Below are 13,713 nucleotides of genomic sequence, written 5' to 3' on the forward strand. Positions count from 1 at the left end.
ATTTGTGACTTTGAAGAGACTGCCTTAGGTAAAACAGATGACCAGTTTAGACAAGTTAGCTAACATACAAGACAGAAGTAGGTTAAATGTCAACAATACACATAACTAACAAAGCCTGGCAGTGACCTGCAGAGTAGTTGGTATTTTCTACCAACTACTGTGTAAAGACACATTATTTCTCTAGAACTCTTTATATCATTTCAAAATTTCCGAGTACCAAAATTTCCGAAACCAATCTTGCTACTTTGTCAAAGATTTTTCTCTCCCTGTATTATTGGGGAAACAATGATTGTGGTCACATGAAGACAGATTCAGGTCACATGGAGACTGATTCATGTTAGTTTGAAGCAGCAGAACTAAGTCCAGTGGCACCTTTAAGACCAAACAAATTTTATACAAGGTATAAGCTTTCATCTGATGAACTATAGATGCACACCAAAGTTTATGCCTTGAATAAAAATGTGTTGGTCTTAAAAGTGTCACTGGACTCAAACTTTGTTCTGTGATCACATGATATAGACATCATATCAAGAACGTCTTAATCCTGTACTTTTCAAACATAACGGGACTTCAGTAGACACAATCAAAGAAGACATGGAGTTCATTCTCACTGTTGTAAAGGAGCATGTGCCCTCATTTGCCCCATTTCATCCTTGAGGCAATCACATTTGAATTAGAAACAGGACATGTTATATTATACTTGCCCATATCTATTGCACAGAAGGCTCCATATTTGCTGTTGCAGAAGACATTTATCCTAAATGAACAGGGCCTCCAAAGATGACCATAACTGTCAGGCAGGTTTGCAAGAGGGATTAGGCAGTCCTTGAAATATGTTAGTCCCAAAACACATAGGGCTTTGAAGGTCAAGACCAATACTTTGAATTGTGCCTGGAAACAACACGGAAGCCAGTGCAGGTGTGACAGACTGGAGTAATATGGTGCCTATGACCCACTCCAGTCAACACCCTGGCTGTAGCATCCCGTACCAACTGAAGCTTCTGAATACTTTTCAAAGACAGACCCATGTAGCGTGCATTGCAGTGATCTAATCTAAATGTAACTAGGGCATGCACCAACAGTGGCCAGATCTTTTCTGTCCAGGAAAGGTAGTAGCTAAAAGTTGGTGAAAGGTACCCTTGGCCACAGCTGCCACCTACTTATCCCGCAGAAGGCCAGGGTCCAAGACCACCTCCCTGACTAGGGATCTGTTCCTTCAAGAAACTGCAACTCCATCCAAAACAGGTAGCACCTTAAATTCCACGTCAGACCTCCTGCCTTTCAGTAGCATTTCTATCTTGTCAGGATTAGGCTTCAAAAAAGGAATTCCCAGTATGTATCATGAAGAAGATATATAGGTTTGCATTTCAAGATTCTTATTCCCCAAATCTGATCCCAGCCTCCACTCCCACATCAGCCTAATCATGACTATTTCAAGGCAACAGAAATAAAAGTCTGGTTTGGAGACATCCTTGATAAAACACTTCCTCATTCTTTTCTGGTATATTCACTCCCAGGCTCAAGTTAAACAAGAGGAATGCAGCCACTCGGCTAGGATGAAACTTGGCCCCTCCTTGTGCATGCCAAGCTCCACTTATTGCAAGAATAGGAAGCATAACAAAAGCAACAAGTGTCTTAATCCAGCAACATAACTACTTAGTGCACAAGGCCAAAGAGCTTTCCAGCTCCTGTTTAAACATTATAATTACACATACTGCAAAACACAATTTATTAAATCTACTGTAATGAAAATTGGAAAAGGTTATGATCCAAGCAAAAACTCAAATAAAAATGTATGATTTGGGTTAATGTGGTTTTTGCAATGGCCAAGGACAAAAGCAGCAAACAAAATACTTGTAAAATACTACATTGTACAAATGTTCATATTACTAGCAGTAACTAAAGGCAGTCGAATCTACACTCTTTCAGTCACCTACATAAACAGAACCCCAAAAATGGAGTGAAATATATAACCCACTGGATCTTTTTCACATGTAATATATATGAAAGAGAAGAGATGTATTACCTTCATTTTCAGGAGCCTGGCATTTTACCTGTAGCACCAAATCAAAGGTTCTTGCTGGATTTTCCCTGGAAAAAAGAGACGGTTGGTTAGTCTTATGTACTTCCCAAAAATGTAAACAATCTGACTCAAGAATATTGTGTCTTCTGTACCAAGAAGAATTACCGATTTTAATACTCAGCTACACAAGGATGTTGGTTTGTAATTGTTTGTCTTCTCTTACCATAACGAGGTTGTTCTGCATCATTCATGATGACATACACAAGTATTTGTTGAGATTCCTATCCAACAAACAATTCACATATTATCTTTCTATATGATGAAGTCTGCAAGACACATGCAGCCAAATCGATGTACGCATAGTGTGCACAATCCAATTCTACATGAATTGCATCCTGGAGCAATTAACAACAACAAAATAATTGCATGCTAGTGTAAGAAAAACGATCCTGAGAATCCACAGTGAGACAAACCACCTTCCCAGAAATCTGTAGTATCTGTCCTTAAATCCTGAGGAAAATAAATAATTCTAGATTCATTGCACAATATTAAAGTGCTGGTGTAAAAATCAAACTTGTAGGTTTGTGCCCAAAATTTGATTGAGCTCAGTAACAATAAAAGAAACAAAATAATTCAATTGTATCCAAAGAGCCATGAGTGGGGTTCAGGAAATCCCTATGAACAACACTGGGTGAAGTTCTCAATTCAAACAGGGGGAGGGAATCAGTGAAAATGCCTCTTTTCCTGGCAGAAATGGTGTTCCACTGGCAAGAAACAATCACTGTATCAACTCATTAACCATTTAAAGCCACTATATCTCCAAAATACTTCCATATTGGTTTCATTTTGTAAATATTGCTTTAAAAGAATGATATGGTCAGACTCAGGGCCTGTAAAATTTCCACTCTAATTCTCCCAACATCAGACACAAATGTCTTGAGAATTAGTATAGTTATGAAGCAAACTGTCAGGCTTGGACTGGGGATACTTCAAATTCCTATTCATCCATACACACACTGGAAGGCCCTGGGCCTATCACTTTCACTCCATGCGATCTACTTTAAGGATGCAATGAAGTAATAGTGGGAGGGAGACAGAAGACCTCACAAGCAGGCCAGGAGGAAAATCTAATAAATACCATTCTCACTGCGAGACTTACTCAATTTTCTGTTTTAACTGTGTCTGCCAATTTGATACGTCATATACCACAGTATTTAGAGGTAATTACTTCCCATTTACATTACTCAGGATTGCATTCTTTGACCCAAATTGTATGCCAAATTAAATTTTAACCACTATTACTCACTTTTCTGTTGGCTAATCACTCAGCCTTGGCCTAATCTTAAATACTTAGACTCTATTAAAATACTACTGTGAGTATTGTGTAAGGGTTTGTGTATTTTGTTCAATATGATCAAATGCCAGTAAACTGAATAGCAATTTAAATTGCTCAAATGGCACACAATGAGTTTAAATTTGACCTTGCTGCTTAGCAAAATTTCCAAGGAAGATGAACCTTAACTATTTTTAAGCAGTGAACTACCAACTAATCAATTAATCCAGGATCACAAAGCAATACCACTGATGGACAACAATAAAACCTATGCAGGTGAAAGCTGGTCTTTCATGGGTGCTGGAGAAGAAAAACACGGATCCTCCATACCTTATCACATCAGAACCAACAAAATTAATGCAAAAGAGCACACAAGCTACTAACAGAGCAATCATAAAAATACTGAGAGAAAGTCCCACTGAGTAGACTTCAGTTGGATTCTGAGTAGACCTACTTATGATTGCTCTATATTTTCCCCAGTATACTTCCTCAGGATGGATATGAAAAAAGACATTCACAAATACCACACAGCTCTTGTTTTCGGAATTAAAGGGACAGTGCGGATGTTAAAACTACCACTCCATCTGCCCACACTTGCCTACATCTACCATTTACAACACACTAATTGCCTGAAAAGAAAAGATGACTAACTCTCCTCTAAAGTATAAACATTTTCGCTGGAAAAAAAAATCCTTATCCTCCCAAAAGTGATGAGGTAAGCAAACATTTACAAGTTTTTGGATGGTTACATGGTCACAAGAAATTATTTCCATTTCTCTCGAAGAGATTATAAGATAGACCTTATTAAAAGCTTTGTACTTTGCATTTAACCCTTTCAAGAAGATACAGCATGCTCAGCAAGATGTGCAAGACAGAAGCTAGTACAAACAAGCAATAATTATTGTCTTGGATGAAAACAGCAGTTGCCTCTATGCCAACTATGGAGTCAACGATGGATCCTGGTAGGGAGAGGGTAGCACAATATAACTACCCAAAATCATACTATGAGAGCATATGCTTCAATAACAAGAATACGTTCAAGATATATCTCAGTTATATCTTTTAATTTATAATTGAATTTATAACCTGCCCCTATTGACCCCACCATCTTGAGGCAGCTCACAAGTCAGTAGGTACAAATAACAAGTAAATTTAAAACAAGTAAAACAGTTAAAACAATACCAAACAATTGGTGGAATAATAGTTCCAATTTCCGGCTTGGAATTGGACGCCTGGGGGGGCGGAGTGGTGGAGGGCTGCCTGACTTGCTGCCAAAGGCAGGTCCTAAGTTGGCATGTTCACTTGTCCATGCCAACTTCAACCATAGATCTGGTGGAAGAACTCCATTTTGCCCTACAGAACTGTAACAGTTCCATTAGGGCCCCAATATTCCTGGGGATGAGCCTCTTGTGGCGCAGAGTGGTAAGGTAGCCATCTGAAAGCTTTGCCCATGAGGCTGGGAGTTCAATCCCAGCAGCCGGCTCAAGGTTGACTCAGCCTTCCATCCTTCCAAGGTCGGCAAAATGAGTACCCAGCTTGCTGGGGGCTAAACAGTAATGACTGGGGAAGGCACTGGCAAACCACCCCGTATTGAGTCTGCCATGAAAACGCTAGAGGGCGTCACCCCAAGGGTCAGACATGACTCGGTGCTTGCACAGGGGATACCCTTACCTTTACCTATTCCTGGGGAGCTCATTCTACCAGGCTGGGACAAGGGCCAAAAAAGCCCTTGCCCTGGTCGAGGCCAGCTGGACTTCTCTGGGGCCGGGAACTAGCAGATAATTTTCAGACACTGAACAAAGTGCCCTCCACGGGATGTATTCATACAGAAGGCCCCTCAGATATGCCAGGCCATGGCCACATATGGCCTTGTAAGGTTAAAACCAAAACCTTGAAGTGAATCCAGAACTGTACTAGGAGCCAATATTGCTGCCACAAGACTGATGTCTTAGTGTAGACCTGTGCAGCAGCATTTTGGACAAGTTGTAATTTCCGGATTAGGGTCAAAGGCAGGCCTGCATAGCGTAAGTTACAGTAGTCACTAGCTTGAACAAAGAAAAAAAATCCAGAATGAAGTCAGAATGGAATGACTTTGCCAAAAAAAAAACTAATAAAATGCTAAACTAAGCTTAAATAAGTACTTCTTCTCCCCTTATCATTGATTCATATAACTCTTGACATGTTTATCATGACCTGAACTATCATGCTGGATGTCACAAACAGGCCCTGAAGGTCCAGTTTACATTTATTATCTTACCATTCATGACACTGTGGGACAGCAAGCCCCATTCTATTCAGCCTTAGATATATTAATTGTACATTTTTTAACAAGCTGAGGCAACTGACAAATGTCTAAGGCCTTCAAGGTTGGACGTAGCTTGTATAACCCATATCAGCAAGTCCTTAGATAATATTAAAACCCTGTTTTAAGGAATCCTTTTCCAGTGGTAGTCTTGGAGACTTCACCTCACCTAGGCTCTATGCAATTGTGAATTAACTAATCCTTTCCTTTCCACTATCAGCATCCCTTATCCTGTCACCGCCATCATTGCTGGTGAAGAGGATTTTGTTCTTGAAAAGGTTACCTATTGCACATCACCACTGAAAGACACAGTATTTTAAAAAAAACAGTGGTGAAACTGGCAAGTCTTCTCCCACTCCCTTACATACATGAAAAGTTTGACTCACTGCAGAAGGATGAGTGCATAAACGCACTCTTCCACAATGAGTCAAGCTTCTGTTTTCCTCAGGCTTTGGAGTGAGCTATCATAAAGTTAGAAAGGAAACTATCACCATGCTTATTTCCCACTTCCCAGTAATGGTTTGAGACTGCACAGAGAGGAGCAAATTACTCCATGGCTGCTATCATGCTCCACCACACACAAAGTAAAATCTAACCAAACTGGCAAATTAGGACACCCCCCTCCCCGAATAATGGCAGCAGTAAAAAAAAAAGGGGGGGTGTTAAATCTTCAGTTTGCTTTTGACCATAAACTCTTATTTCAGAAACTGGATAGGCACATAGGTCAATATCTCTGCATTAATATTATTAAACATTTGAGCTCCCTGCTGTGCATATCTATAACTCTGCAAAGTCCTTTCAACTTTACTCACCCCCTCCCACCACATTTTAAAGTGTCAAACCACAGCAATAAATGTCAAGTTGGCTTTCATGTCTATTACAACTGGTGCTTCATAAATAGACAACTGTCAGTTTGCCAAACTGGAAGTTAAACCTCTTATCACGCTGAATATAAAATTCAGTACATCTCATGCGGGAGGGGGGGTCAAACCCCTAACTGCAAATACCACAAAAACATCATTCATTTTGCAAAAGTTATTTCCTCTAAGGCTTGCCATTTCATTCAAGCTGTCAGTGACTTTACAAATTTGCCAGGGCATTATTATAGTCAAACAAATTAAGGTCTAAGAGTTCTTGGGTCCAACAGCCCTTTGCCAGATCCAGCATTCTTCAGCCCTGAAATGCAAGTTGAAGCGAGGAAGAACAGGATTTTCCCTTCAACAACCCAGGCCCATAATGCCAACCATTCTGAAGTTTTGTTCTGAGTGCCTGCCAGACCACCGTGACCTGGATAGCATAGGTTAGCCCAATCTTCTCAGATTGTGAAAACTAAGCAGGGTTGTCCTTGTTAGTATTTGGGTGGGAGACCTCCAAGGAATACCAGAAGGTGATACAGATGCAGGCTACTGCAAAGCACCTCTGAACATCTCTTGCCTTGAAAACCTTATAGGGTCCCAATAAGCTGGGACTTGAGGGCCCTTTCCACCACCACCTGCCAGACTACATAGGTACCCAAATGCTATATACTGCGCATATGCAGAAGGAGGGAGGGTTTCAATAGCTGAGATGGAGACCTGAATAACAGAGTTATTTGCACATGCTGGGGGTAGTTCTTCAGGAACTCATGTTTGGATGCCAGCTGCTCACCACCAGGCTCACTGAGAGCATGAACTGGAGGAAAGAGGGGGGCTAACTGAGCAGAAAGCAACCCAACTGTCTTGTTCTTGTGCCTTCAGCAACATCTTGAGCTGCAGGTGAAAGTTTGGGGATTTTGTTCTTCCTTTTCATAAGACAAAGATAAGTATTAGCTCCCTGCTGACACAGGCAGAACAAACTGCTGTTAAGCACAGAAATGGGGGGAGGGGGTGTCGAACGAGAAGGACAGACTGCTGATGCTCAGGTATAACTTGTGTCTGGGGCTCATGAAGAACAACCATGTTAAGGAGAAGCCCAAGCCCAAGGAGAGTGGCACGTTTTATTCCCATTCTCAGTTAATAATAATAACGACCCAAAGAGGTTCGTGTCACAGAATGAGGGAGGGGGGTTGCTTCACCAACTCCGGTTATCCCGGTCTGCATGGGGGGGGGGGAGAATACTACAGCCCGATCCTTTGCATGTGAGCGCAGAAGAAAGCTTCCCCCGCCGCCCCCGCCTTTCAATGGGACTCCCTCGAAAAGAGCGCACAGGCGACAGCCACACGCCGAAATGGGAGGTCGCTCCAATGATGCGTCTCGCCTTCCCTCGCTTCATGCAGAGAAAGAGCCAAAGTGGGGCTGGGGGAAGCTTCGAGGCCTAGCCTGACGCCTGCCTCCCTCCCTCCCGAGCCCCCTGGCGCAGCCTCCCCCTCCAGAGCCCCCTTCCTCCTCCTCGTCGTCGTCCTGCTGCGGCTGCTGCTGCTGGCCAGCCCTGGAGGCGGCTTCACTCACTTGATCCTGCAGTCCATGGTCGCATCTCGGGGCGAGGGGCCTCAGGAAGAGGCGGCGGCGGCGGCACCCCCCGAAGGGCGCGGAAAGGACAGCGGCGCCAGCTGAGGCGGAGCGCGGTGTGGGCTCCTCGCTCTTTCTCCCTCAGAGGCCGGGCGGGGCGTCGCGGGCGCTTGGGACGAGCCTGGCCATGGCTGGCTGGCTGGCGGTCGGCTTCGTCGGCCCGGTGTGACGGCGGCGACCGCAAGAGCAGCAGCAGCAGCAGCAGCAGCAGCACCGCCTCCCTCCCGCTTTCTCCCTGCCCGCCCGCCGCCGCCGCCGCCGCTGCTCTTCAGCCTCCCTCAGTTCCTGTCGCACAGAAGCCGCTTCTTCGGCACCTCGTGGGAAGCAGGAAACTCGCCGGGGGCCGGCGGAGGCCTGAGCCCGGCCTGCCGCTTCTGCTACACCTGACCCGGCGGGATGAAAACAGGAAGGGCTGGAGGGGGGGCGCTTTGTTTTGCCCACAGCCGCCCTATGGGGTTGCCAACTGAGCAGACACCCCCGGGACAGGCCCGCTCCGGCGCCTTGCAGAAACTTTCCACCTCGGGGACAGAATTCCCGCCGCGGTCTTGCTGACGAAGCTGAGCTTGCAAAGGCTGTGAGCGGCGGAGTCCCAACCGGGCAACTCGCTCCAAGTTCTCGAGTGCTGGCCTGGCGTCAGAGCCGGGCTCATTTTCACTCGCGCCCTCTGAACCTCACGTGGTGGCGGTGGGGGAAACAAACGTTTAGTCGTTGGTGCGTTTTAACCCCCCAGTCTTTCTCCGAGGGCTCCCCCCTTTAGCCTCAGGCCGACCCCGTGCGGGAGAGGTTAAACTGAGAGACAAGGCAGCTACCGGTCCCAGGTCACCCAGGCCATTCCGTGGCAAGGGGGTATTTATGGGAAGCCCGGTTGGCCCTGTCTTCACACTTTGACCCCTGCTGGGCACTGCATGGGTGTGGTGGATCTCTCACAACATTCCCATGTGAGGCAGCTTGGAAGAAGCCTCCAGTCTCAGCCAGAAAGGCGGGGATGCCTGAAGGAAATACAGAAAGCAGCCTGGGATCTGGGTGAGAGAAGTGTTTACAAATTATATGGAGAAATCCCTGTTACCCAAGGCAGGAATTCCCAAGCTGGTTTTGTTTTGCCAAGCTGCCCTGGGAAGGGAAGGCCCACAGAAAGTAGGAAGTCTGTTTCTCACTAGAGCTACTATCTTTTTTTTCTAGGATGGCTCGTGTGTTTTAAACAGTGGCACCACTTTCCGTAGCATCAAGGAGTGGAGGTGAAGCTACACCTGTTGAATGTTTGCATCTCTTGACTGTTTAAAAGCTCAAGAGCTTAACCAGGGAAGGAAGGTGGTAAACCCACATTTCACTTCTACTTTGAAAAGAAAATGCAGCTCTCGTCCATGTTTTCTGACAAACTCACTATGTTTTCGGACAAACCAGCTTAAAATGTACTGAGAACCGCTTAATACAGATTACTTGTCCCTGAAGCTCTATATCTATCTTTATTCAGAGCAAAGTCTCATTGAGTTCACATGAGCTTACTCCCATAAATTACATAACAGGGTGGTTCTGTGCAAGTAATTTTCTTCAAAATTTGCACTGTTCATTCACCATTTTTTCTAAGGATACAAATGACATTTATCCCACATGCCTGCATTTCTGCATTTTCCTCAATGTCCTGTTTTTCTTTCAAGAGCTGATATACTGCAATTTTAAAACTTCCCTGGGCAACAGCAGTACCATCTTTGCATACTGACTGTAGAATAACAAGAACAAAGTCTTTATTGGCTTATTTAAGAGGGATACAATATCAAAGGAGCAATATACAGAAGGTCCATTGCAATACGAAGTTGACAAAATCAGATATCATAGTTTAAAAGGACTTTAAAATTATTTAAGTACTACCTTCAAAGCCCATTCCTAAGAACCGGTCTTGAAAGGGCCCCCTCCCCTGGCCCCTTGCCAGGCAGCTTAAGGCGGTTTTGGGCCGCAGCTCGCAGCCAGATCAAGTGGAGCGGGGTCTGGGCAGCTCGCTAGCAGGGCCGGGACAGTTAGCAGGCAGTCAGCAGGCTGGGAGGCCCTGCTTAGCAGGCCAAGAGGCCCTCGTTAGGAAGCCCTCCACCACGACCCTTTGCCCAGGGCCCTCTCCCCTTACCTGCTTCTGGCTCCAGGCACTGAGGCCTCTGACAGCAAAGAGGCCTAGGCTGTTTCACAAAAATATAGAGGAACAACAATGGATAAGGATTTCTATCCTGCCTTTTCCAGTAGACACAACTGCCTTGATCTGGTGTGTGTATGACCGTTTATGCACTGGAGGTTTCATGCCAGACTGCAGGCTGGAGTTTTAGTCATAACAGGTTGCCTCACCTCTTCCTGCACCCACATGGGGGAACACTTGGCCTGGTGCACCTCATTCGCTTCCAATTTGTGCTCCTGCATGGGAGCTGGGGCACTGAAGTTCCCAGTCCATAAACGGTCTATGTGGTTGTTGGGGGGGGGGGGAGAGCTTAACCTGAACAACTACAAAGATGTAACCTTATGTTTCTATAGTCAGAATATCTGGGGCATGACTGTTTTCTCCTGAAACACAAGACCCAATTTGATATCTTTTGCTCCATGCAGTTGAATGGACCTTGGATACTAGCATTCAAGTCTTAAATATTTGCTTTGTGTTTTGTTTTGTTTTTTGAAGAACTGGTTATATCCATTTCCTTTATGTGCTTCTCCTTTCATTATAAATACTGCTTCCCTATTTTTTAAAAAAATATCTGCAATAAGTTTGCAAGGGGTGGGAGAAAATGGAGCATTGGTCTGAAATGATTTTTATATAATGAAAACACATCATCAGATAATATGATCAGCCACCATCCTTTCTGGCCAAACCCAGGGGGTGGGTTTAGCCAGCAAGATGGGTTGCGAAATCCTGCCAACTGACTTTCTTTAACTTTATGAGTTTTGAAACAAAAAATATTCACATGATTTGAGCAGCAGGGACTATAAAAGCTGAGGCAACACTGAGATGGCTCCCACCATTAAAAAAGATTACAAAAGCATGCAGTTCTGAGTTCACTGAACTGTGCCCTAAAACTGCATAGTCACAATCTATCTTGAAGGATTACATACTGAAGTTTCCATTCCCTGAGTCGGAGATTCTAAAACTGTCTTATGAACCCCCTTCCTCTGGGGGTTAAAGAGATACAGAAGTTCTACCAAGCACAGAACAGGAAGCACAAGCCAACTATGCTCCCTGTGACTTCTTGCCCTACATATCCAATCCGCTTTAAGAATCAAACTACAACATATATTTGAGATCTGTGGTTAGATCTCATAACATATGCTTGAATTTTAAAATCAAGATGTATAGGAGCTGTATCACCATGTGGTTAGCTCTTTCCTTGCACCATTTTCCTGATAGAAATCTCTCATGCACATAAATTAGCCCAATTGAAGAAAGAAAGAAAAATACAGGCTCCTGTATTATCCCTGTCCTGTTCTCCCTACCAGGATTAATTACAGGTTGGAAGTCCCAACTGGTATCAGAGAAATGACAGAGAGGGAAACTGCCCCACCACTGTGGCCCCGATCCAACCTCGCCCATGCCTGCTGTTTAAGGTTAAACTGCACATCAGGAAATCCATCCCGTCTCGGATCCTCCAGCAGCTTGTAGTTGGGCCCTGGGCTATTAGTTTGTATTACCAGGAATGTCAGTCCCACTTGTGGCTTCCTGCTAATAGTGAGGCCTAATTCCAGCCAAAATGCTAGTGCAGCAGTGGTTATCCGTACCTCTGGGCCAGAGTGCCAATACTGATTCCATTGTACAGAACAGCAGTGGCTTGAGTGTCACCGATATTATGGGAGTCCTTGATCAACCCAGCACAGAGCATCAAATCAGACTTGTGGGGATCCCGTGGCCCTGTCAGCAAACAATCGACAAAATCAGCTTGCTTCACTGCCTGTTGGTGGGCACTCTGTGGAACATACTGATCATAATTTATCCAGCCTGGCGCTATTTTTGTCCTATGCCTTTTGTGAGGACTTAAAACTGTCCAACTGTAGCCGTTGGTAATCTGACCCAAATGTTTACTCATTATTTACTTCCAAACATCTATAGTCACTTCTCTGTACTTATCACAAGCAAAGTGATCCCTCACTCAGGGAATACTCTTCTTCCAAGCTTTCTTTCTGTGCCTGATATTTTTACCCAGGGTCTTGAGTGAATGTGTTTGGTGAGGGTTTCACCTTTTGGTGACTGACACAATAAAGTTTTATCCTGTTTTCCTGGTTTTCTTGGCAGTAGACTTTGACATAGTATTAGGCTGTGCACATTTATCTGATTTCAGTAAAGCCTTTGAAAAGGTTCCCATGATATTCTGATGGGCCAACTGGAGGACTGTGAACTGGACTCTAGGATTGTTAGGTGACTAGGAGAACCACACCCAAAGAGTAGTCGTCAATGACATTTCATATGCCATTGTAGTTCCGTCATTCCTTACTGTTGTTATTATGTTAATGTTATTGTTATTCACTTTTTTGTTCTAGAAATGATGTTACCTGTATCGTTTTCTTGTTCCATGTAAACCACCCTGAGCCTTCGGGGAGGGCGTTATATAAATACAATAAATAAATAAATATGACTTGTTTATTCTGGGATTTGTATTCCACCCTATTTTTGTGAACTGTTTTTGTGAATGTTTGTATGGCTGTTGTGGCTTCAGCATCAACAGTAAATTCATTATTAAAATAACTGGAGGGAGGTGCCAGTGGGGTGCCACAGGACTTTGTTCTGGGCCCAGTAATATTCAATGTTCTAAATCTGGATGAGGAGATGGAGGTACTACTAATTAAATTTGCAGATGACACCAAATTGGGAGGAGTAGTAAATGCCTCAGAAGATAAAGATAGAATTCAATGAGATCCAAACACAATGGAATAGTGGGCGGATATGAACAAGATGTGATTCAACAAGGAAGTGCAGAATTCCACATCTGGTAAACAAAACTTAGGCGCATGCATGGATGGGGGATATACTTCTGGTAAGCAGTATCTGTGAACAAGATCTTAGGGTACAGGTGGGCCATAAGCCAAGTATGAGCAGCCAGTGTTATGCAGCAGCAGTAGCAGCAAAAAAAAAAGGGCTAATGCTGTTTTGGGGTGTATCAAAAGGAGTATGACATGCAAAGCACAATATGTTATAATCCAGCAGTACACTGCATGGATCAGGTCACACCTGGAGTATTGTGTGTCCTGGAGGCCTCATTTCAAGAAAAAGGATGTGGAGATAATGGAGCAGCTGCAGGAGACTGATGATAGTGAACAAGGGCTTGGAGGAAAGCTTAACTACTACACCAGACACTATAAGGAAACACTGAGGAACTGGGAAGGGGTCAGTCTGGAAAAGAAGGTTGAGGAAGGACATAATAGCTCTCTATTTGAAAGGCTAGATTCAAATGAGTAGCCGTGTTGGTCTGAAGTAGCACAATAAGATCAGAGTCCAGTAGCACCTTTAAGACCAACAAAGATTTAATCAAGGCGTGAGCTTTCGAGTGCAAGCACCCTTCGTCAGACTATGATCTTCTTACATGACAGGAAATATATAGCAAAAATCAGT

At 44.1% G+C, this 13,713-nt stretch overlaps 1 protein-coding gene and 1 long non-coding RNA gene across 13 annotated transcripts in view; one reads left to right on the plus strand and one right to left on the minus strand.

Moving 5' to 3' along the window:
• The window catches only part of DENND1B (DENN domain containing 1B), a 250,687-nt gene that overhangs the window by 205,158 nt on the left and 31,816 nt on the right, over positions 1-13,713 (minus strand). For 6 of the 12 annotated variants that reach the window (XM_077332746.1, XM_077332749.1, XM_077332744.1 and 3 more), the window contains one exon: positions 2,027-2,091. In XM_077332746.1, coding sequence (XP_077188861.1) covers positions 2,027-2,032 — 6 coding nt within the window. In that variant the 5' untranslated portion in view covers positions 2,033-2,091. Of the gene's footprint in view, positions 1-2,026; positions 2,092-8,084; positions 8,295-13,713 lie in introns of those variants that run through there. The other 6 variants (XM_077332751.1, XM_077332741.1, XM_077332740.1 and 3 more) reach the window with 3 other exon arrangements.
• Positions 8,754-12,753, plus strand: LOC143835326 (uncharacterized). The gene is made up of 2 exons (XR_013230094.1): positions 8,754-9,167; positions 9,324-12,753. It is a non-coding gene; the product is annotated as an uncharacterized LOC143835326 (long non-coding RNA).

Source organism: Paroedura picta, chromosome 4 (assembly GCF_049243985.1).
Source record: "Paroedura picta isolate Pp20150507F chromosome 4, Ppicta_v3.0, whole genome shotgun sequence".
Lineage (NCBI taxonomy): Eukaryota > Metazoa > Chordata > Lepidosauria > Squamata > Gekkonidae > Paroedura > Paroedura picta.